This window comes from Hylobates moloch, unplaced genomic scaffold (assembly GCF_009828535.3).
Source record: "Hylobates moloch isolate HMO894 unplaced genomic scaffold, HMol_V3 SCAFFOLD_12, whole genome shotgun sequence".
In the NCBI taxonomy this organism is placed as follows: domain Eukaryota; kingdom Metazoa; phylum Chordata; class Mammalia; order Primates; family Hylobatidae; genus Hylobates; species Hylobates moloch.
This window is the reverse complement of record NW_026652287.1, coordinates 103,755,984-103,778,124: the sequence shown is the minus strand read 5'-3', so window position 1 is coordinate 103,778,124 and position 22,141 is coordinate 103,755,984. Positions and strand designations below refer to the sequence as shown.

The 22,141-nt window shown below is 41.1% G+C and overlaps 1 protein-coding gene across 1 annotated transcript; it reads left to right on the top strand.

Moving 5' to 3' along the window:
• The first annotated feature begins 279 nt into the window (after positions 1-279).
• ZIM2 (zinc finger imprinted 2) lies at positions 280-21,820 on the top strand. Its single transcript, XM_032171301.2, has 5 exons — positions 280-640; positions 3,549-3,751; positions 12,418-12,586; positions 15,076-15,171; positions 19,075-21,820. The coding sequence occupies exons 1-5, from the start codon at positions 280-282 to the stop codon at positions 19,914-19,916; spliced, it is 1,671 nt and encodes a 556-aa protein (XP_032027192.2). The 3' UTR covers positions 19,917-21,820.
• Positions 21,821-22,141: the final 321 nt, after the last annotated feature.

Sequence of the window (22,141 nt, the reverse complement as noted above, 5' to 3'; positions counted from 1 at the left end):
TTCCTATCTGATAACTAATGAAGTTTAGCCTTGTTTTATGTTGATTGGCTATTTATAGCTGTCATCTTTTGTGTAATACTTGTTCAGATCACCTCCACTCCACTGTCCAATCATAACTATGCAGGCTAGTTGTAAGTCTGTACGTAATTTCTGCAGGTCCTGAGGTTTCTGTAATCCTTTCAGCTGATACAACCCTGCCTACCATCTGCCACTGCATTGTGTACTGGAGCAGCCTGCCTTTAAGAGTAGCTCTGTCCTGTAAAGGGCCAAGGTGTAGAGATGCCGGATGTGACAGGGGTTTCAGATATCTTGAGGAATCCCTACATCTTTTGTGTGCGTGGTCAAGAGAAGAAACTAGAAACAGAGACACTGAAAGTTTCCCATCAAAAGTTTGGGGATTTTCAATACCTGTCAGTGAATGGGCCTTATCAAGCTGTGAGCCAAATCCAGGAGCTCTGTTCGCAATGGCTGCAGCCGGAGATCTTCACCAAGGAGCAGATGATAGAGCAACTAGTGCTGACACAGTTTCTGAGCACCCTGCCAGAGGAGATTCAGACATGGGTGAGGTCAAAACAGCCCAAGAACAGCAAAGAGGCAGGAACCATGGTGGCAAACTTTATTCGGGCATGTGAGAAGGAAGGTGAGAAGGAGGAAGCAACTAGCTGCTTCTGTTTATTGAATATCTGCTGTAGGCCTGGCATGTAATAGGAGCTGAATAGAAATTTGTTGAGTGAATGAATGAAAGAATGCGTTTTATACATTCAGTCTGATCTGCATAATCTCATGTGAGATGAAAGAAATTTGGGGTTTGGGTTATTTTAAAATTTTTATTTTAAGTTCAGGGGTGCATTTGCAAGTTTATTACATGGGCGTATTGGATGCTGCTGAAGTTTGGGCTTCTAATGATTCTGTCACCCAAGTGGTGAACATAGTACTGGATAGGCAGTTTTTCAACCTTTGCCCTCCTTCCTCATTACCCCCTTTTGGAATTCTCCATGTTTATTGTTCCCATCTTAGTGTCCATGTATACCCAATGTTTAGCTCCCACCTAAAAGTGGAAACATGTAGTATTTGGTTTTCTTTTTTTTTTTTTTTTTTTTGAGACGGAGTCTTGCTCTGTCACCCAGGGTAGAGTGCAGTGGCATGATCTCGGCTCACTGCAACCTTCACCTCCTGGGTTCAAACAATTCTCCTGCCTCAGCCTCCCAAGTAGCTGGAATTACAGGGGCCCGCCACCACGTCTGGCTAATTTTTGTATTTTTAGTAAAGACAGGGTTTCACCATGTTGGTAGGGCTGGTCTCAACTCCTGACCTTGTGATCCACCCACCTCGGCCTCCCAAAATGCTGGAATTATAGGCAAGAGCCACCGCAGATTCTGTGTTAATTTGCTTAGGATAATGGCTTCAGCTGCACCCATGTTGCTGCAGAGGATATGATTTCATTCCTTTTTATGCCTATGTGGGTTTGGCTTTTGCTTTTAAGATTTACTATTTCTCTGAGTGTACCAGCTTTGTTCACCTTGCCTCACATTTCTTATCCAGTGTAAACCTTAGTTTCAACACAAAACAAGACACACACACTACAAAAAAAAAATCTCCTGGGATTGCTTGTGGCATTAATATATTAAGTGTAAATTTGGGAAAATTGGTCTTTACATTATTTAGTCTTTCTATTCAAGAACAAGAATGATTAGCTAAATTTTAGATGCAAGGGGGCATAAAATGTGGGAGATACAAAGACTGGAAGTGGAACTTCTGCCAAAATTTGACTGGTATCTTAGAAACTTAAGTTATTAGATTAGAGCTAAGGAGACATTTCAAGAATGAGAGAAGAAAGCCACTGGGTCCTTACAGTCCTTTGAAACAAATAATACTAACTAAAAGCAAAGAATTGTTTGGGGCATATATATAGCAACAGAACAATGAATACTAACACCAGACCTCAGGGCATAGTTATCTCTAGAGGGAAGGCTGGAGTATGGACAGGAAAGAAGCACACAGGTGGATATAAGTTATTGGGAATGTTCTAGTTTTGGGCTGGATAGTACATTCACAGGCCTTAATTATACTTAAAAATATAAAGAAATGGATTTAAAATAACCATGAGGGCCATGCATGGCTCAATAAAGATAGCATATCATGAACTAAGGATTATGATTAATCCCATTCTGTGCTCCCACATTACTTAAAAGAATTTTTAAAATGCTAATAGTGAACACTTGAGCACTTATAATGTTTTAATGTATTATCATAGGTGTTCTTTCATGTTAGTTCGTTTTCTTCTATTAATAGTTCTGTGAAATAGGTATTACCTTCATTTTGTAGACCAGGAGACAGGCATAAAGAGGCTGAGTAACTTGACCATGGTTCCACAACTTATATTAATAATTGGCAGTCAGGATTCAGACTTAGGCTGCTGGCTCTAGCATCTGTACTCTTAATCACAGTGTTACATGAGTGCCTCATATGGATATAGTGGATGTTGTCCCAGAGGCTAAAAACTTGGCCAGAGGCACTGAGTTACTGATGAAGCTAGAGTTCAGTGAGAAGGAAAGAGAGTTCCCTAGGGTACCGGAAAGAAACAACAGATTAATGAAAGGTTTACCCAGAAAAGAGAATATATAGGCAAGGAAGGCCATCAAGGTTAAGGCTCCTGGAGGGAAAGTGGTGGTTGTCTTTTAGATCAATGAGTGAAAAATATGTAGGAAAGGCTTAATCGTAAGAGCTGCCATTTACCAAAAAAATACCTACTGTGTGCCGTACATATGTAATGTTTAATTCTCACAAGAGCCCTTAGAGGTATAGTATACTCCCCTTATCTGAGGGACATACATTCTAACACACATGAAAGTGTGGATAGTATCAAACCCTGTATATACTATGTCTTTTCCTCTACATACATACCTGTGATGAAGTTTATTAATTAGGCACAGTACGATATTAACAACAACTAGTTATAAAATGGAACAATTATAACAGTAGGTTAGCATCACTACTCATGTGCTTTGGGGGCATTATTAAGTAAAATAAGGGCTACATGAACACAAGCACTGTGATACCATGACAGTTGATCTGATGACCAAGACAGCTAATAAGTGACTAAGGGGTAGATAGTGTATACAGAGTGGATACACTGGACAGAGGGATGATTCATGTCCAAGTGGGACAGAGCAGGAAAGCGTGAGATTTCATCACCAGAATGGCACACAATTTATAACATAAGAATTATTTATTTCTGGAATTTTCCATTTAATATTTTTGACCCCAATTGACCATGGGTAACTGAAACTGCAGAAAGCAAAACTCAGATAAGTGGGGACTACTGTACAGGTATTGTCATTATTTCTGCTTTACAGTTGAGGAACAGAGGTTCTGTGGTGATCTTGATTGGACAGTGAGGCCCAAAATGACTGATATAGAGGGAAATTTCACTTTATTTGGAAGGCAGTGGGAGCCATTGAAGGATTTAGAGCTGGGAAATAACCAGAGCTCTCTTTTGGAACTTGTTATATTGAGTTGAGAAATGATTTCTGTCTTTCTCACCATAGGAACTCTAGAGCTGCTGTTACTTCCCATGGCAGGACAGGGTGGCATGAGGGTGGCTGGCCACTGTGTCCGTCAGTGCTGCCAGACAGGACTCAATTCCATGGTTATTCCTCTCTCCCTTCTAGGTTTCCTTGCTCAGGACTCTGTCCCTGCAGAAAAGAGGAACACAGAGATGTTAGACAATCTGCCATCTGCTGGGTCCCAGGTGAGTCAGGCTTTCCTTTGACATGGTTATCAAATACGGGGATCTTGTCTTCCTAATTTGTGGACTTCCTTATTTAATTAAACCACATCCTCATTTTCATTAAGTTTTTATATAAATATCACTTTACTGAGCCTTTTTTCTGACTAACATTTGCTTATGATTCTTTTTTTTTTCTTTTTTCTCCAAGAAAAATCCTTCTGACTCTTTTATCCTCCTTCTGTGCTTTACTTTTCTGTCTTGTACTTATCACCATCCCACATACTATATATTTATTATTTTTCCTCTTTTCCTGTCTTTTGAATTAATTGTTTACTTTTTTTTTAGTATTCTGTTTTATTCAGAAAAACCCTTATATGGTTTGCATTATTATTGTACCCCTTTTTATATGTGAGGGAGTGGAGGCAGAAAGACTAAATAATATGCCGAAGGTCACACAGCTGTTAAATAATACGACTGAGATATGAACCCAGGCAGTGTGGCTTTAGAGTCCACATTCATAACCACTTAGTTATTGCTGCCTAATGTAGTGCAGTTACTCCAACTTAGGCTGGCCAGATTTAGCAAATAAATATACACAACACCCAAATTAAATTTGAATTTTAGATAAACTATGAATAAATTTTTAGCATAAGTATAAATAAATTTTTAGCATTAGTATGAAGTTTGAATTTCAGATAGACAATTTTTTGCATAAGTATGCAATGTTTAATATTTAAGACATACTTATGTAAAAAACTGTTGTTTATCTAAACTCCTCCAAGCTAAAGGAGCATGTTCTAACCCAATGCAAGGAAGCTAAGAACCTTGAAAAAAGGTTAGAGGAATTGCTAACTAGAATAACCAGTTTAGAGACAAACATAAATGACCTGATGGAGCTGAAAAAACACAGCATGAGAACTTCATGAAGCATACATAAGTATCAATAGCGAATCGATCAAGCAGAAGAAAGGATATCAGAGACTGGAGATCAACTTAATGAAATAAAGCATGAAAACAAGATTAGAGAGAAAAGAATGAAAAGAAACGAACAAAGCCTCCAAGAAATATGGGACTATGTGAAAAGACCAAACCTACGTTTGATTGGTGTACCTGAAAGTGATGGGGAGAATAAACCAAGTTGGAAAACACTCTTCAGGATATTACCCAGGAGAACTTCCCCAACCTAGCAAGACAGGCCAACATGCAAATTCAGGAAATAGAGAGAACACCACAAAGATACTCCTCGAGAAGAGCAACTCCAAGACACGTATAATCATCAGATTCACAAGGTTGAAATGAAGGAAAAATGTTAAGGGCAGCCAGAGAGAAAGGTCAGGTTACCCACAAAGGGAAGCCCATCAGACTAACAGCAGATCTCTCTGCAGAAACCCTACAAGCCACAAGAGAGTGGAGGTCAGTATTCAACATTCTTAAGGAAAAGAATTTAGAACTCAGGATTAAGAAACTCACTCAAAACGACATGATTACATGGAAACTGAACAACCTGCTCCTGAATGACTCAGTAAATGATGAAATTAAGGCAGAAATAAATAAGTTCTTTGAAACCAATGAGAACAAAGACACAATGTACCAGAATCCCTGGGACACAGCTAAAGCAGTGTTTACAGGGAAATTTATAGCACTAAATGCCCACAGGAGAAAGCAGGAAAGATCTAAAATTGACAACCTAACATCACAATTAAAATAACTAGAGAAGCAAGAGCAAATAAATTCAAAAGCTAACAAGACAAGAAATAACTAAGATCAGAGCAGAACTAAAGGAGATAGAGACAAAAAAAAAAAAAAAAAAACCCTTCAAAAAAATCAATGACTCCAGGAGCTGGTTTTTTGGAAAGATCAACAAATTAGATAGACTGCTTGCCAGACTAATAAAGAAGAAAAGAGAGAAGAATCAAATAGACACAATAAAAAATGATAAAGGGATATCACCACTGATCCCACAGAAATACAAACTACCATGAGAGAATACTATAAACACTTCTGCGCAAGTAAACTAGAAAATCTAGAAGAAATGGATACATTCCTGGACACATACACCCTCCCAAGACTAAACCAGGAAGAAGTAGAATCCCTGAATAGAACAATAACAAGTTCTGAAATTGAGGCAGTAATTAATAGCCTACCAACCAAAAAAAGCCCAGGACCAGACAGATTAACAGCCGAATTCTACCAGAGGTACAAAGAGGAGCTGGTACCATTCCTTCTGAAACTATTCCAAACAATAGAAAAAGAGGCTCATTTTATGAGGCCAGCATCATCCTGATAGCAAAACCTGGCAGAGACAACAGAAAAAGAAAATTTCAGGCCAATATCCCTCCCGAGGTGGGAGGATCACCTAAGGTCAGGAGTTGGAGACCAGCCTGGCTAACATGGTGAAACCCCGTCTGTACTAAAAATACAAAAATTAGCTGGGCGTGGTGGCACATGCCTGTAATCCCAGCTACTCGGGAGGCTGAGGTGGGAGACTCACTTGAACCTGGGAGGCAGAGGTTGCAGTGAGCCAAGATCACGTTGCTGCACTCCAGCCTGAGTGAGAGTGAGACTCTGTCTCAAAAAACAAAAACAAAAAAAAGATTTCTAATAGACACATAACAAAATTTGTTCTTCACAAAACCCTATGATACAAAAAGTATGATGACCATTTATAGATCAAGGTCCAGATCAGAGATGTTACCTGTCTTGTCCAGTGCAATTAAGTAACAGTACAGGCCAGGTGCAGTGGCTCATACCTGTAACCCCAGCACTTTGGGAGGCCAAGGCAGGCAGATCACCTTAGGTCAGGAGTTCAAGACCAGTCTGGCCAACATGACGAAACCACATCTCTACTAAAAATACAAAAATTAGCTGGGCATGGTGACACACACCTGTAATCCCAGCTACTTGGGAGGCTGAGGCAAGAGAATTGCTTGAACCCAGGAGGTAGAGGTTGCAGGGAGCTGAGATTGCACCACTGCACTCCAGCCTAGGCAACGGAGTGAGACTCTATCTCAAAAAACCAACAAGAAAAAAAAAGTACAGTACTTGAACCCAGGTCTCTGAACTGCCAGCCCAGTGCTCTTCCCACCCAACACACTATCCATGAAATTGTCAAAGATTTCAAAAAACTCAGCTCCTTAAAACTTACTGAAATTCAAATTTAACTGGGCAAGCTGAATTCTATCTGGCCATCCTATTTCAACTAAATTTTTGGATTTGGGGATTTCAGACAATGGGGTCCATTGGGAAGCATGGATAGGCTAGAATAGTCCAGAATTTTTAAAAAAGGAAAGATAATTATGTCCTGCTATGTATTTCCTCCAAAATAATGAATAATATTTTAATGAAATCATCAAACATAAAACTTTTTTCATGTTGTACAAGATTATACAAATGATTCTGGTAGTGTCATCATCTGTTTGTTTATTCACCAGTGTCTACCAGTGTCAGGCTCTGTTTGAGGGAAAAAAGAATGTTCTTAGAACCATATAGAGGGTGCCAAAAAGTCACAGAGCAATTGAAACGGGCCTTTTCCTTGAAAGTCATGTCCTAGAACATGCATCTTAAGGAGGATGATATTGCCTTCAAGGGGAAGAAAATTGGTTCTTGGGGGTGAACACATACTATTCTTCTTATGCGTACAGCACAGACATACATACAGTATATACACAGATACACAGTATATTTGCAATATTAAAATGTATGGGGTACCGTGCGATTCCATTTTTATGAAATATCCAGAATCAGCAAATCCATGGAGACATAAAGTATGTTAGTGGTTGCCTAGGGCTTGGGGTAGGATGTGGGAAGATGTTGGAGGGAAATGGAGAGTGACTGCAAGGAGGTGCAGGGTTTCTTTTGGGGTGATAAAATGTTCTGAAATTTATTGGGGTGATGGTTGCACAACTCTGTGAATATGCTTAAAAACCCATTAAATTGTATACTTTAAATAGGTGACTTTTATAATACGTAAATTAAATCTCAATAAAGCTGTTATTTAAAAAAATAGACACACAGCACCTGTGGCCCCACTTCCACCAACTGAATTAGAATCTGTGTTTAACAAGATCCCCAGGTGATTTGTGTGCACATTAAAATTGGAAGCATCCAATAACTGTGTATGTGAATCAATGCTAATTTATAATTGTTTGAAAAAGTATATCCATGTCAAGGGCTGGAAGGTACTTTGCAAAAGTGAAAATAGTGTAAATGAAGACAACCCCTTGTACCCACACAAAGGGTGTGGCTTACTGTAGGCCTTTAACAAATGGCAGCTCTTATAGGGACATGATACTCTTATGAGGTTTTCTGATTTTTTGTTTCAAAAATGTTCTCCGGTGTTCTTGTTAAGTCATGTTTTAGAAACCTAAAAGACAATAATGAAATTAATATACTCTGCTTTCTTTAGAACCAGAAAAAATTCATGGGAGTTGTGATTAGAAAAAATGATCTATAAAGATTACTGGGGTGGGGGGAGCGAGATAAGGAAAAAAGGTTGAGAAACACTGTTGTAGAATATCTGCTCCTGAGAGTAGCCCTCTGTCCCTGCCAGGGATTCCAAGCGAAGATGCCCCCAACGACTACCAAGGGAATATAAATAAGGAATTGGTCTGGGTGGATTATGACAAACAGGGGAGTGCCTGTCCCATATATATAGGGGCAGCTGTGACTCAGCTTTTGCTGATGGTGCCATGTGAGAATGTGGATCCAGGTCCCCAGATTTTCTAATGCTTTTAATCAGAAGCCACAAAACCAGTTAATGACATTTCCTAATTTTTTTTGGTGTTGGCAGCTAATACAAATTTTTAAAAAAGAATAGAAGGACCACGCGAGCCAAATAAACCCATCTGAAGGAGCTGGGCAGCCAGTATATGATCCCTAATTTAATCCAATGTTTGTTGATTTGCATAAAAAGTTTTAGAAAGTTTTACTTAAAACACAAAAGATGTATATTAATAAAATGGGTATCATAGTCTTACGTAATCTTCTGATATCTGCCTTTTTATTTTTATAGTATCACGGGATTTTATGTGTTTTATTATAAGATTTTAAAGTGTAAATGACTTTAGAGATAATGTAATGGATCTCTTTATTTTAAAGATGAGACAATGAGAATCAAAGATTAATTAACGCATACCTCACAACTAGCTAATAGCAGAACTCAAAACTCCTTATTCCAGTATAGGTTTGTTCCCATGATTTTCTCTAATAGTTACAGAGGATGAGATGGAAAAAAGAAAGGAGAGTCAATGGACAGTTTACAGTAGGAAAACATTTGGGAACAGTAAGAGAGCAGTCTTAAAAATGCTCTGACTACCATATGACCACCATCATTTAAATATGACACTGTGACTGAGAAATCATGACCTACCATACAGTGATTCTTACTTGAAATAGATACCTTTTCTACAGCTAAATTCAATTCTCTTATACTGAATCAGGTAACATTTCTCTTTTAACAATCTTTTTTTAATATAATAATATTGATTATCCATTATATTCAAGGTATTGTAGCATATTAACTGTATTAAGTAAAACAAAGCACAAGAAAAAATGGTTATGAAAAACTGAGATTGCTCTCTATGCTAAATATTTTGAGTCACAGACTCCTTTGAGAAACTTGAAATTTTTATCTTCCAGAAAGGTGTACATGCACTACAAAGCTCAGTCCTAAGAATCCATGATTGCCAGGTTAAGACCTAAGCCTAACAATGTACCTTTGGTTTTGAATCTTTTTTTTCATTGCCAAAGTATAACTGGACACAAACAGAAAAATCATTAACTGCTATAACATTTTGAGCAAAATGGCTAGTAAGTTTTAATTTTCAATTTTTGTCGCTAACTGTTTATAAAGACTTATTGGATTAGCATATTTGAGTGGGGAGATCCTATGCATTTTCTCATACGTGTTACAATTTTCTAGTTGGTAGATATTCACATTCGCTAAGGAAGGTAAGTATCCTATTGCCTCAGGATAATGTTAGATTTGAAGAGGTCAGTCTATCTTTTTTTTTTTTTTTTTCACTTTTATTTTAGAATCCGGGCACACATGTGCAGGTTTGTTACAAAGGTGTATTGCACAATGCTAAGATTTGGAGCATGAATGAATATGTCACCTCAGGTAGTAAGCACAGTACCCAATAAATGGCCTTTTCCAACCCTTACTCCCCTCCCTCCCTGCCTCCTCTTGTATTCCCTAGTGTCTGTTGTCCCATTTTAATGACCGTGTATACTCAGTGTTTAGCTCCCACTAATAAGTGAGAACACGTGGTATTTGGTTTTCTGTTTCTGCGTTAGTTTGCTTAGGATAATGGTTTCCGCTTGCATCTGTGTTGCTGCAGAGGACACGATTTTGTTCTTTTTTTGGCTGCATAGTATTCAATGGTGTATACACACCTCATTTTCTTTATCCAGTCCACTGTAGATGGGCACTTGGGTTGATTCCATGTCTTTGCTTCTGTGAACAGTGCCGTAATGAACATATGAGTGCATGTGTCTTTTTGGTAGGACAGCTTATTTTCCTTTGAGTATATGGTATCTGCCTTTTAAATTCAACCTTAGGCTACCAAGATTGTTGTATATAACTTTAGTTAATTGATTTCTATTGCTAGAATACTATTTCATTGTATGGCTATACTATATTTATCTCTTCTACTGTCAATGAATGTTTGGGTTATTTCCAGATTTTGGATGTCTTTTTTTTTAATTTAATTTTTTTATTTTTATTTCTTAAAAGTACAAACAAAAAGATGTATATCAAACATATTAGGAAGGTTGCACATGGGAAGACGGGGAATAGAAATGGGGTGGGAATTAAAGAAAATAAATGAGAGAGGGACTTTATATGGATCAATGATAATAAATCAATCCTCTATTTGATAAAGAAGAAGGAGAAGGAAGAGGAAGAAAAAGAAAGTGGGGTAAAGGATCAGAAAGGGAGGAAAATAGAAAAAATTAGAGTATGACTCCAGGTTAGACCTGTTTTGTTGTCGTTTGGTTGGTTGGTTTGTCAGTTGTATTTTTTCATATGTTTCACCATGTTGGCCAGGCTGGTCCCGAACTCCTAGCCTCAAGTGATCAACCCGCCTCGGCCTCCCAGAGTACCGGGACTACAGGCGCAAGCCACCACGTCCAGCCCCCACATTGCTTCTGGTCTCTGTGGTAAACCTCCCAGACGGGGCGGCCGGGCAGAGGCGCTCCTCACGTCCCAGACGGGGCGGCCGGGCAGAGGCGCTCCTCACTTCCCAGACGGGGCGGCCGGGCAGAGGCGCTCCTCACATCCCAGAAGGGGTGGCCGGGCAGAGGCGCTCCTCACTTCCCAGACGGTGCGGCCGGGCAGAGGCGCTCCTCACATCCCAGAAGGGGTGGCCGGGCAGAGGCGCTCCTCACTTCCCAGACGGGGCGGCCGCGCAGAGGCGCTCCTCACTTCGCAGACGGGGCGGCCGGGCAGAGGCGCTCCTCACATCCCAGAAGGGGTGGCCGGGCAGAGGCGCTCCTCACTTCCCAGACGGGGCGGCCGCGCAGAGGCGCTCCTCACTTCGCAGACGGTGCGGCCGGGCAGAGGCGCTCCTCACATCCCAGAAGGGGCGGCCGGGCAGAGGCGCTCCTCACTTCCCAGACAGGGCGGCCACGGAGAGGCGCTCCTCACATCCTAGACGGTGGGCGGCGGGCAGAGGCTCTCCTCACTTCCCAGACGAGCCCATCCATGTCTTTAAGTACACATGAGCAAATATACCTAGGAATAGAATTTTGGGGTCAAATAGAGATTAGAAGGGTGGTTCTCAGAGGCTGGGAAGGGTAGTTGGGGGGCTGGAGGGAGGTGGAGATGGTTAATGAGTACAAAAAAAAGTAGAAAGAATGAATAAGACCTACTATTGATAGCACAATAGGGAGTCTATAGTCAATAATAACTTAATTGTACATTTTAAAATAAAGAGTGTAATTGGATTGTTTGTAACTCAAAGGATAAATGCCTAAGGGGATGGATACCCCATTCCCCATGATGTGCTTATTCCACATTGCCTGCCTGTATCAAAGCATCTCATGTACCCTGTAAGTATATACAAGTACTGTGTACCCCCCAAAATTTTTAAAAATTAGAAAAAGAATTTCTGGGTCAAAAGTGGTTTTCTAATTTCCATCTCCCTTAGCGTCTCCAATGAATCCATGTTTTAGATAATACTTGGTAGTGTCCCACTTCTTAATTTTTACTCAGTTACTTAATTTTTACCCAATACTTAATTGAATGAGTATAAAATGGTATTTTGTCATTTTGATTTTCATCTCCTTGTTTATTAACACAATTGGATATTTCTTCATGTTATGAGCACTTTGTTTTACAGGTGGGGCCCTGAGGCTTAACCTACCCAAACTCACAAAGAACCAGAGCCAGGACTCTGATTCCTGAGGCTGAGGTATACCGCTGAGCTTTTAAGTATTTGCATGCTTCCATTCTATCTTTATAAAGTAGCTTAAAAGGATATTTCCCCCTCAACCTAAATCTGTAGTAATTAGCAACAGGAACCGTTTCAGTAATGTTCCCACTTCTCTCAGACTCTAAGACAAAGAAAGATGCAATGCCAGGTGCCCGTGGCTCTGGATTAGAGCACGTGGAAGCTCTCTGCTGGTCTGAATGCCTGCATCATGTTCAGTCCTCTCTAATCACGTCCCTTCTCCTCTCTCTGGGATAGTTCCTGGACTTCAAACACTTAGGAACATTTCTGGTGTTTGAGGAGTTGGTGACCTTTGAGGATGTGTTTGTGGACTTCAGCCCAGAGGAACTGAGCTCCCTTAGTGCTGCTCAGAGAAACCTCTACAGGGAGGTGATGCTGGAGAATTACAGGAACCTGGTCTGCCTGGGTAAGTATACCTTCTCCACAGGACTTGGTTTCTTCCCACTAGGGCAGTGGCTCTCAACTCCTTTGTGTCTTCTCATCAGTAATGGCAGTTCACCATGTCAGTGAGTCTCAACCCAGGTCAGAGGCAATATTTTAATATTTGAATATCAAATTCACTGTTAATTATAAAATAGCTAACATTTCTTGAGCACTACATATGTGTCAGGCACTTGTGTAAGTGTTTAACATATTTCAACTCCTTTAATCCTCACACTAGGCCTATGAGGGGGAGGTATACTTATTGTTGTTATTATTGACATTTTTAACGTTGAGGAAACTGAGTCACTGAAAGGTTAAATTACTTGTCGAAAGCTGGGATTTAACCCCAAGCAGGCTCCAGAATCTGCTCTTTTAAACTCTGATGTGCTACCTGACAGGGGTTTGCTCCACCAGTTCTCAGCACAATGGAAGGATCAAAATGATGTTTATTGAATGAGCGAAGGAATTGCTAAAAATTCCAGGAGCTCCAAAGACTTCTACTGGCTTGAGTTTTAAGAATCAGAGATTGCCAATCTCTCTTTACATGCGGAGGCAAAATTGTTTTACCTGTTCTCACAGGTAAAGTTGAAAGTGAAAAGTGAAAAGTTTATGTTGCCAGTGCCAAGCTCCTTTTTCAGTGGCTTTTTTGGGGGCTTGAGGTCTCCTGAAAAACAGAATCCAAAACAAACACTGTTCCACTGGCAGTAACCTGGTGAAGTGAGACCTAGTGGGAAAACACACACATCCTGCCCCAAACCTAGCACAGGGATGCATATGTTTAACTCTGGTTCTTATCGGTTACAAGGAAGTACATTTTCCAGCATATTTTACACTCTTCTCTAGCTTACCACATTTTATGACTTAAAATAGAGGGAATAGTATCAAAATAGAGGAAATAGGTTAATTTTATCTTTCCAGCCCTTACGCAGTGACCTGGAGGCATTTCTATCTTGTGAGCCCTTGGCTTCTTTAACACTGAAGGTTTTGTGTTAATAGACATCTTATATATCACCTGGGACATTGTCTTCTTAAGTGTGGAATGAGTACAGTGGGCTAAATAGAAGATGATTTTAGGCAGTACATGGACAGCATGACATAATCCTTCAATCTGTTGGTGAGAAAGAAGTTCTTCAATTTTCCTTTAAGCCTTCTGATTGTATCAAGTAGAGAATATCAGTTTGGTGTTAGCATGTCTATCTTGTTATTCTTCCATTTTAGCAAAGAGAGCAGACATCAAACCCTGAGTGTTAGATAGGCAACAGAAGCTAGCTAGCACTCAATAACCTTAGTTTCTGTTATATTTATCATGATGTTACCTTCCATTATTTTTTGTGTGTGTGAGTGACATTGGTTTCCATTTATAGGGTTGATATAAAGCTTCCATTGAAAATAAGCATATTGGCCAGGCGCAGTGGCTCACGCCTGTAATCCCAGCAGTTTGGGAGGCTGAGGCAGGTGGTTCATTTGAGGTCAGGAGTTTAAGACCAGCCTGGCCAACATGGTGAAACCCCATCTCTACTAAAAATACGAAAAATTAGCTGGGTGTGGTGGCGGGCGCCTGTAGTCCCAGCTACTCAGGAGGCTGAGGCAGAAGAATCACTTGAATCTGGGAGGCAGAGGCTGCAGGAAGCCGAGATCACACCACTGCACTCTAGCCTGGGTGACAGAGTGAGACTCTGTCTCAAAAAAAAAAAAAAGAAAAAAGAAAATAAGCATATCTAAGTTAAAAAGAAAGGTGATCTAAAGAAAAACATTAAATAAATACTGAATACAACTATAAATGGCACATAGAAATGCCAAAATGCAAGGGTCATTCATTAACTTGTCAGTGAATTCAGACGTACGGGGCCTGGTATAGGCATTGGGGTTACAAAATAGATGACATTTCCCCTACTCGTGGATGTTACATTTGAGTGGAAAGAGTCAGACAGTAAACAAATAGATAATAATTTGGTATGCAAATGATAGAAGTTTGAGAAACAAGGAACTAAGGGAGGGGGAGGAGCAGCACTTCAAGACAAAGGGGCAGTGGACGTTATCACAGGAGGGAAAAGAACCATAATGTTGACTTTTTGAGCAGCTACGTCAGATTCGTGGTGCTGAAGTGTAGAGCTCAGCACACTGCCCTCATGCCCCCTTTTTAGTCTTCATAGCAGAGTTGTTCAACCTTGGCACTCTTGACATGGAGCCAGATCGTCCCGGGTTGTGGGGCTCTCTTGCAGAATGTTGAGCAGTGTCCCTGACTCCAGCCATACTAGACACTAGGAACCCCTCCCTCTGCTCCCACAGTTATGACAACCAAAGATACCTCCATACATTTTAGATTTCCCTTAGGGGGTAAAATCTCTATAGGCTGGAAACAGGCTTCATTTTACTCCTGCAAGTTTTTTCCTTCCTTATTATCCCAGAGTCTTTGGGACCCAGGGTTGGGAGTTACTGAAACCCTGAGTTCTGAGTCTTCCTCTCCAACAGGGTACCAATTCTCTAAACCTCACATTATCTCACGCCTGGAAGAGGAGGAATCACGTGCAATGGAGACAGACAGCAGACATACAGTGATTTGTCAAGGTGAGCAGTGAGGGGGAAGCCCGGGGTGTAGGAGAGGGGACCAGTAAATGCTAGTCAGGGAGCTTTCCTCAAAGCCCCCTGGGCCAGGAGAAGTCTGGTAGGTGCTGTCGCCTCAGGGGCTCTTTCTCCTCAGTACTCCCCTTCATCTCCTTTCTGAAGCCCATCTCTTCATGCAACATGAGTTCCTCTCCTGCTTAGCTCCAGGGAGGCCAGTGTCCTTTTACCCTTGTGTTCCAGCCCTTCCATTCACTCATGCCTTTCTCCTTGCAGCTAGAAATCATAGATCTCTCCTCTTTAACTGAGACGAACAAAAAACCCTGGCCTGATACCACTTGTCTATCTCACTGCCCTCCCACTTTCCCTCACATCAGCTCCTCAGACTTGTTGATACCCAGATGCTCCCTTCTCTTTTCTTCTTAACCCCCACCCTCTGGTTTCCATCCCCCTACTTCTGCCAACTCAGACACACGTATATGCTCTTTTCTGAAACTTCCACAAAAGGTTTCCACTAGCATCCTTATGATTCTGGAACCATAGAGTTCACCTCCTCCAAACTCTTTGGCTACAGTCTAATAACGCTTACCATCTTCATGAAATCCCCTTCTTTGAATTGGGTCACCACGTGCATCAGCTGGGATCACTGTTGTCCTTCAGTTGTAGTTAACAGAAAACCCACACCCAAATTGGCTAAAGTCATAGAGGGATTATTAGCCTGTAATACTGATCAGCTGGGCTGTATTCAGGGACCCAGTGAAGTCATCGAAGTCCTAGTTTCACTTTCCCCTTCTACTCTGCCTTCCACTCTGACAATAAATCCTAGATGCATTTTTTTGTTCCTGTACAAAGAAGGAGCAAGAAAGAGCTGGTGTGTCCAAGAAGCATTCTCAAGAGAGAGGAAGCATCTTTTCCAGCTCTCCTGATTTTTCATTGTTCCATGTCGGGTTATATCCCTTTCCTGAACTAGCAGCTGTGTCCAGTACAGTGCTGGTTGACACACAGCCCTCCTACACGTTTTTCTGTGTGAGTGGAAAAGTGGATGTCCAAACAAAATTCAAGAAGTTACCAGGAAGACTCCTCTCTGTTTCTTTCATTGTCTTCTTTTCTTTCCCTGCTCTGGCTTCTTCATTCATTCAGTCATCCCATAGATATTTATCAGGCTTCTGTGGTGGGCCAGGTACTGTCCTAGTATCTGTGGATACAATAATGAATAAGACAGACAAATCTCTTCCTTCATAGAGCTTGCATTCTAATGGGGGCAGTAGTTTTAAAAAATAGACAAATAATAACTGAGTGTAAAGCAGATAGAGAATGAGATATGGGAGGTTGCTTAAGATGGAATAGTCTGAGAAGGCCTCACTGTGGAAGACTTGAATGAGATGAGGGGCTGACCCATGTAGAAATCTTGAGGAAGAGTGTTACAGGCAGAGCGAACAGCAAGTGCAAGGGCCCTGAGATTGGAATGAGCTTGGGTGTCCCAAAAACAGGAAGAAGGGCAATGTGGTCTGAATTAAGTGGAAGATAGAAGATGAGATCACAGAGATAGTCAAGGGCCAGCCCGCTTATGAGTATGTTAAAGAATTTTATTATAAGTGAGATGCAAAGATGGTAGGAAGTTTTGAGCAGGGGAATGAAGTAGTGTTATTGATATTTTAGAACTTTGCTGTCTAATATGCTAGACAGTAGGCACATGTGGCTACTTACATTTACACTAGTAAGAGTTACATAAAATTTAAAATTTAGTTCCTCAGTCACACAAGCCACATTGCAAGTATTTGATAGCAACATGTGGCTAATGGCTACTGTGCTGGACAGCAAAAATGTAGACCATTTCCATCTTCCCTGGGAGTTCTACTGGGCATTGCTATTCTAGAAAGATCTATCTGGCTGTCCTATGGAGAACGGGCTTTAAGAAGAAAAGCCAGAGAAACCAGTTCAAGAGACCATTGAAGTCCACCAGGCTAAAGATGATGGAGGCTGAGGCTGTGGTTGTAGAGGGGTCAGGTTGGAGGTATTCCCTGAAAGAAGAACTGGCAGAACATGCTGAAATATTGGATGTACAGCAGGGTGAGGAAAACAGAAGAGCCAGTGAGAACTAGGTGTCCTCTTAACTCTTCCATTCTTGAGTGTTCTCTTCAAAGACCACTTCCTAAAAGAGTTAATCCATTGTGATGGGCCCAGCCATCCCTCTTTTCCTGATGACTTCCTAAGCCATGTTCTGGCTCTGCTCTTTTACCTGTACTCTGTTCACATACTTCGAGTGTCTGCCAGGATGCAACCACTGTGTTCATCACCTCTCTTCCAAACCACAGTCTTATACTTGACTTCCTTGGCTTCAGTATTTTTCCTACCAGAGAGTTGCCTTTATAAAGCACGGACTTTTTATCAGCTTCTTACCTCCGTCAAGATAAAATTCAAACTTTTAGCAAAACACTGAAGTTCGTCCCAGTCTGGCCTGAAATTTGCATCCCAGCCTCATCTTCCACAGATCTTGCAACTAAGATCCTGTGTTTCTAGCTCCCCAGGACTGTATACTTTCACAGTTCTATAGCTTAACTCAGGCTATTTCATATAAACTCGCCCCCCCTTCCCCGTTTACTGACACCAAATGCTGTCCCCTCCACTAATCATTTCCTGTTCCTAAGTGGAGTCAGTTCCCCCATCTCTGCTCCTGTCGTCACTTATAGTCTGATTAGAGTCCCTTTTACAGACCTCTGACCCATCTGGTTAGATAATGCCTTGCACAAAACAGGCATTTAATAAATATTGAATTAAAGGGGATTGGTTGGCAATGTAGATTGGGGTAAAACAAGAGATTCAGAGCTAAGAAAGGAGAATCTTTGTTTAATTCTGAACAAGAGGTTGTTGACCTGTTTACTCCAGTCTTTCCTCAGTAGTCCTGAAGAACCACAGTAATAGATGTTCTAAAAAAAAAGTTTCATGGCAAGATCACTTTAAGAAATGCCACATTCTGTACCTTCCCTCTTTAGGGTTCGAGGTGCATATTAAAAGTTCTGAATCCTACAGGAATGAAACCTGCTTGATTTGTGTCATACAACATTTCCCAAATTAACTTGACAATGGAACCCCCTTCATGGTAACAGCTATTTGTTTTTCAGAATATTAGCGATCTGCCAAACATGGTTTGGAAAATGCTGACAAACCCCAATCCCAGCTCTTTCTCTGATTTCTGCTCATTCTACTCTGTACATTTGTGGCATCTTTTTGACACGCCATCCTCCTGGATGATATTTTTTCTGCTTCTTCCTCACTCTTCCTTGCTTACTGTCTTTTCTTTTTCTTTCTTTCTTTCTTTTTTTTTTTTTTTTTGAGACAGAGTCTCACTCTGTCGTCCAGGCTGCAGTGCAGTGGTGCGATCTCTGCTCACTGCAACCTCCGCCTCCCGGGTTCAAGCGATTCTCCTGCCTCAGCCTCCTGAGTAGCTGGGACTACAGGCATGCGCCACCACGCCCAGCTAATTTTTTGTATTTTTAGTAGAGACAGGGTTTCACCATGTTGGCCAGGATGATCTCAATCTCTTGACCTTGTGATCTGCCCGCCTCAGCCTGCCAAGGTGCTGGGATTACAGGCGTGAGACACTGTGCCCGGCCACTTACTGTCCTTTCTATCCTTTTTCCATTTTCTCTTTAGGTTTTCAGAAAACTCTCTCAACCTCCATAAGATCTGTTTGTTATCCTTGGTCTCTTTATTTCTATTATATTGGTATGTCTCTCTTTGAGTACAAAGAATAGAGGAATTTTTACTTTTTTTTTTTTTTTTAGATTAGGAAAAGAGACCTGAAACCAAAGCACTAACTCCAGGGCAAAGCCTGCCTATAGAAATACCATTATTGGGGGGCAGGATTGGATAATTTGGCAGTAGGTAACTTCTGGCATGTCTCTGCAGGAGAGTCTCATGACGATTCATTGGAACCACACCAGGGCAACCAAGAGAAACTTTTGAGTCCTATAACAATGAATGACCCCAAGACCCTCACTCCGGAAAGAAGCTATGGCAGTGATGAATTTGAGAGAAGCTCTAGTCTTAGTGAACAATCAGAGGATCCTCTAGGAAAGGATCCCCAGGAAGGCACTGCCCCTAGAATATGTACGAGTCCCCAGTCAGCATCCCAAGAGAACAAACACAACAGATGTGAATTTTGCAAACGAACCTTTAGTACTCAAGTAGCCCTTGGGAGACACGAACAGATCCATACTGGGAAGAAACCCTATGAATGTAAACAGTGTGGTGAAGCCTTCTATCTCATGCCACACCTCAACAGACATCAGAAGACCCATTCTGGTAGGAAGCCTTCTGGCTCCAATGAAGGTAGAAAGCCTTCCAGCCAGTGTGCGAATCTCTGTGAACGTGTAAGAATTCATAGTCAGGAGGACTACTGTGAATGTTTTCAGTGTGGCAAAGCTTTTCTCCAGAATGTGCATCTTCTTCAACATCTCAAAGCCCATGAGGCAGCAAGAGTCCTTCCTCCTGGGTTGTCCCACAGTAAGACATACTTAATTCGTTATCAGCGGAAGCATGACTACATTGGAGAGAGAGCCTGCCAGTGTTGTGACTGTGGCAGAGTCTTCAGTCGGAATTCATATCTCATTCAGCATTACAGAACTCACACTCAAGAGAGGCCTTACCAGTGTCAGCTATGTGGGAAATGTTTCGGCCGACCCTCATACCTCACTCAACACTATCAACTCCATTCTCAAGAGAAAACTGTCAAGTGCAATCGCTGTTGAGAAACCTTCAGGCACAGCACACACTTTTCTCAACATGTTTGGCTTCATCCTAGAAAGAGTGTTCTGAATGTGAGAAGGTCTTTCACTGGCCCCCACACCTTGTTAACAACTTGAAAATTCATCAAAGTGTGGTAAAAAAAAAAAAAGTTGCGATTTTTTGAAGAGGGGATTCCTCACGTGTCACACAGGTGAAAAGCTTACAAAGAATATTTTTGTTGCATAGGAAAGTAGCTAACAGATTTTGCCTTTTTCAGTGATACTCATCGTGAGGGAGGATTGCCCTCCTTTCTATCAGAATGGATTCGTGGATATGTATTCTATGGGCTGTAATTCAGTACTGTCATTTATTTTGTTGTTCAAATGGCTACAGCTTTGGCCATTGGGAGCTCTTTCAAGTCGGCTCCTGTGCCTTTTCCATAAGCTCCCATCCTTTTCAGGAACCACTTCCTTTCTGCATCGTCCATCATTTTTCTCCCTTCACCTCCAGGAAAACCCTGTCATGTCTTTAAGGTAGTTTCTACCTCATTCACTCTCTCATGAAATCCTGCTTCTTTCCCCATGGTCAGAAGGCTCATAGCCTGATCAGTCTTTTATTTCACTTCTCCCGTTGCAGTTTTTGCTAAATCTGTATTCTGCTTGAACTGTTATTTACTTAACATATTTTTAATGGACTCATTTATGTTTTTTAAACGCCAGTACCTCTACTTAAACAGGAAATTTTTAAATCACCTCAGACAAAGGGTTTTACTCACACCATAACCAGACTTCCCTGATCATCTCCAAGATGTCCTTTGACAGTTGGCTTGTTTCAATCTGGTCTAAATGTGGTCCACAGATTGCATTTGGTTGTTTGATCTCTTAAGTCTCTTAATCTAAAGCAATCCCCTCTCACAATTTTAAGGCCTGTGCAACCCTGAGGTTAATATAGAACTTCCCTCCTGTTCCTACCCAGTTCGTGATATGTCTAACAGTTTAGACACTCCTCTTCATGTTTACATTTTCAAATTTAGAAGAACTCATTTAAAAATTCTTATATTTCATTGTGGTAAAAACCACATAAAGCTTAGTGTCTTAACTGTTTTTAAGCATACAGTTCAGTAATGTTTAGTATATTCACATTGTAGGCTGGGCACGGTGGCTCGCGCCTATAAATTTAGAAACACTCATGTTTTAAGTTTTTTAGTGGTGATGCAAGTAATATACATTCCCTGAAGAAAACTAGAAAATGTTTGCTTTTTCTTTGAATATTTGTATTTCCCCCTCCCAAATAATATACTTGCTGCTAAAAGTTTGTGCCCATTTTTTCTTATGCATAAATCTGTATAGTTTCTAAAAATTATATTTTTAGGCTGGGCATGGTGGCTCATGCCTGTAATCCTGGCACTTTAGGAGTCCGAGGCAGGCAGATTACCTGAGGTCAGGAGTTTGAGACCAGCCTGGCCAAAATGATGAAATCCTGTCTGTACTAAAAATATGAAAAAATAGCCGGGCATGGTGGCGCTCGCCCATAGTCCCAGCTACTTGGGAGGCTGAAGCACAAGAATCGCTTGAACCTGGGAGGCAGAGGTTACACTGAGCTGAGATTGTGCCATTGCAGTCCAGCCTGGACAACAGAGTGAGACTCCATCTCAAAAAAAAAAAAAAAAGTTATATTTTTATGAAATGAAATACACTGCCATAAACACTGTTTTGAGGGCAATCATTTTCATTTTCATATATTATGAACATCTTTCCATATACAGAAATACATTCCTAAGTTTCCTTTTAGTACTTGGTTGCATGGATGTGTCCTAATTTATTTCATCTGGCCTTTCAGGGTTGGAAACGAGTTGCTTATAATTTATCTCTCTCCCTTTTTTCTTTTTTTTTTTTTTTTTTTTTTTTTGAGATGGAGTCTCGCTCTGTCCCCCAGGCTGGAGTGCAGTAGTGCAATCTTGGCTCACTGCAAGCTCCACCTCCTGGGTTCACACCATTCTCCTGCCTCAGCCTCCTGAGTAGCTGGGACTACAGGCACTTGCCACCAAACCCAGCTAATTTTTTTGTATTTTTAGTAGAGATGGGGTTTCACCATGTTGGTCAGGCTGATTCTCAAACTCCTGACCTCAGGTGATCCACCCGCCTCGGCCTCCCAAAGTGCTGGGATTACAGGTGTGAGGCACCACGCCCGGCCATTTCCTCTCTTATATACACATTTGCTGCTATAGTTATGCTTCCAACCCTTTAGC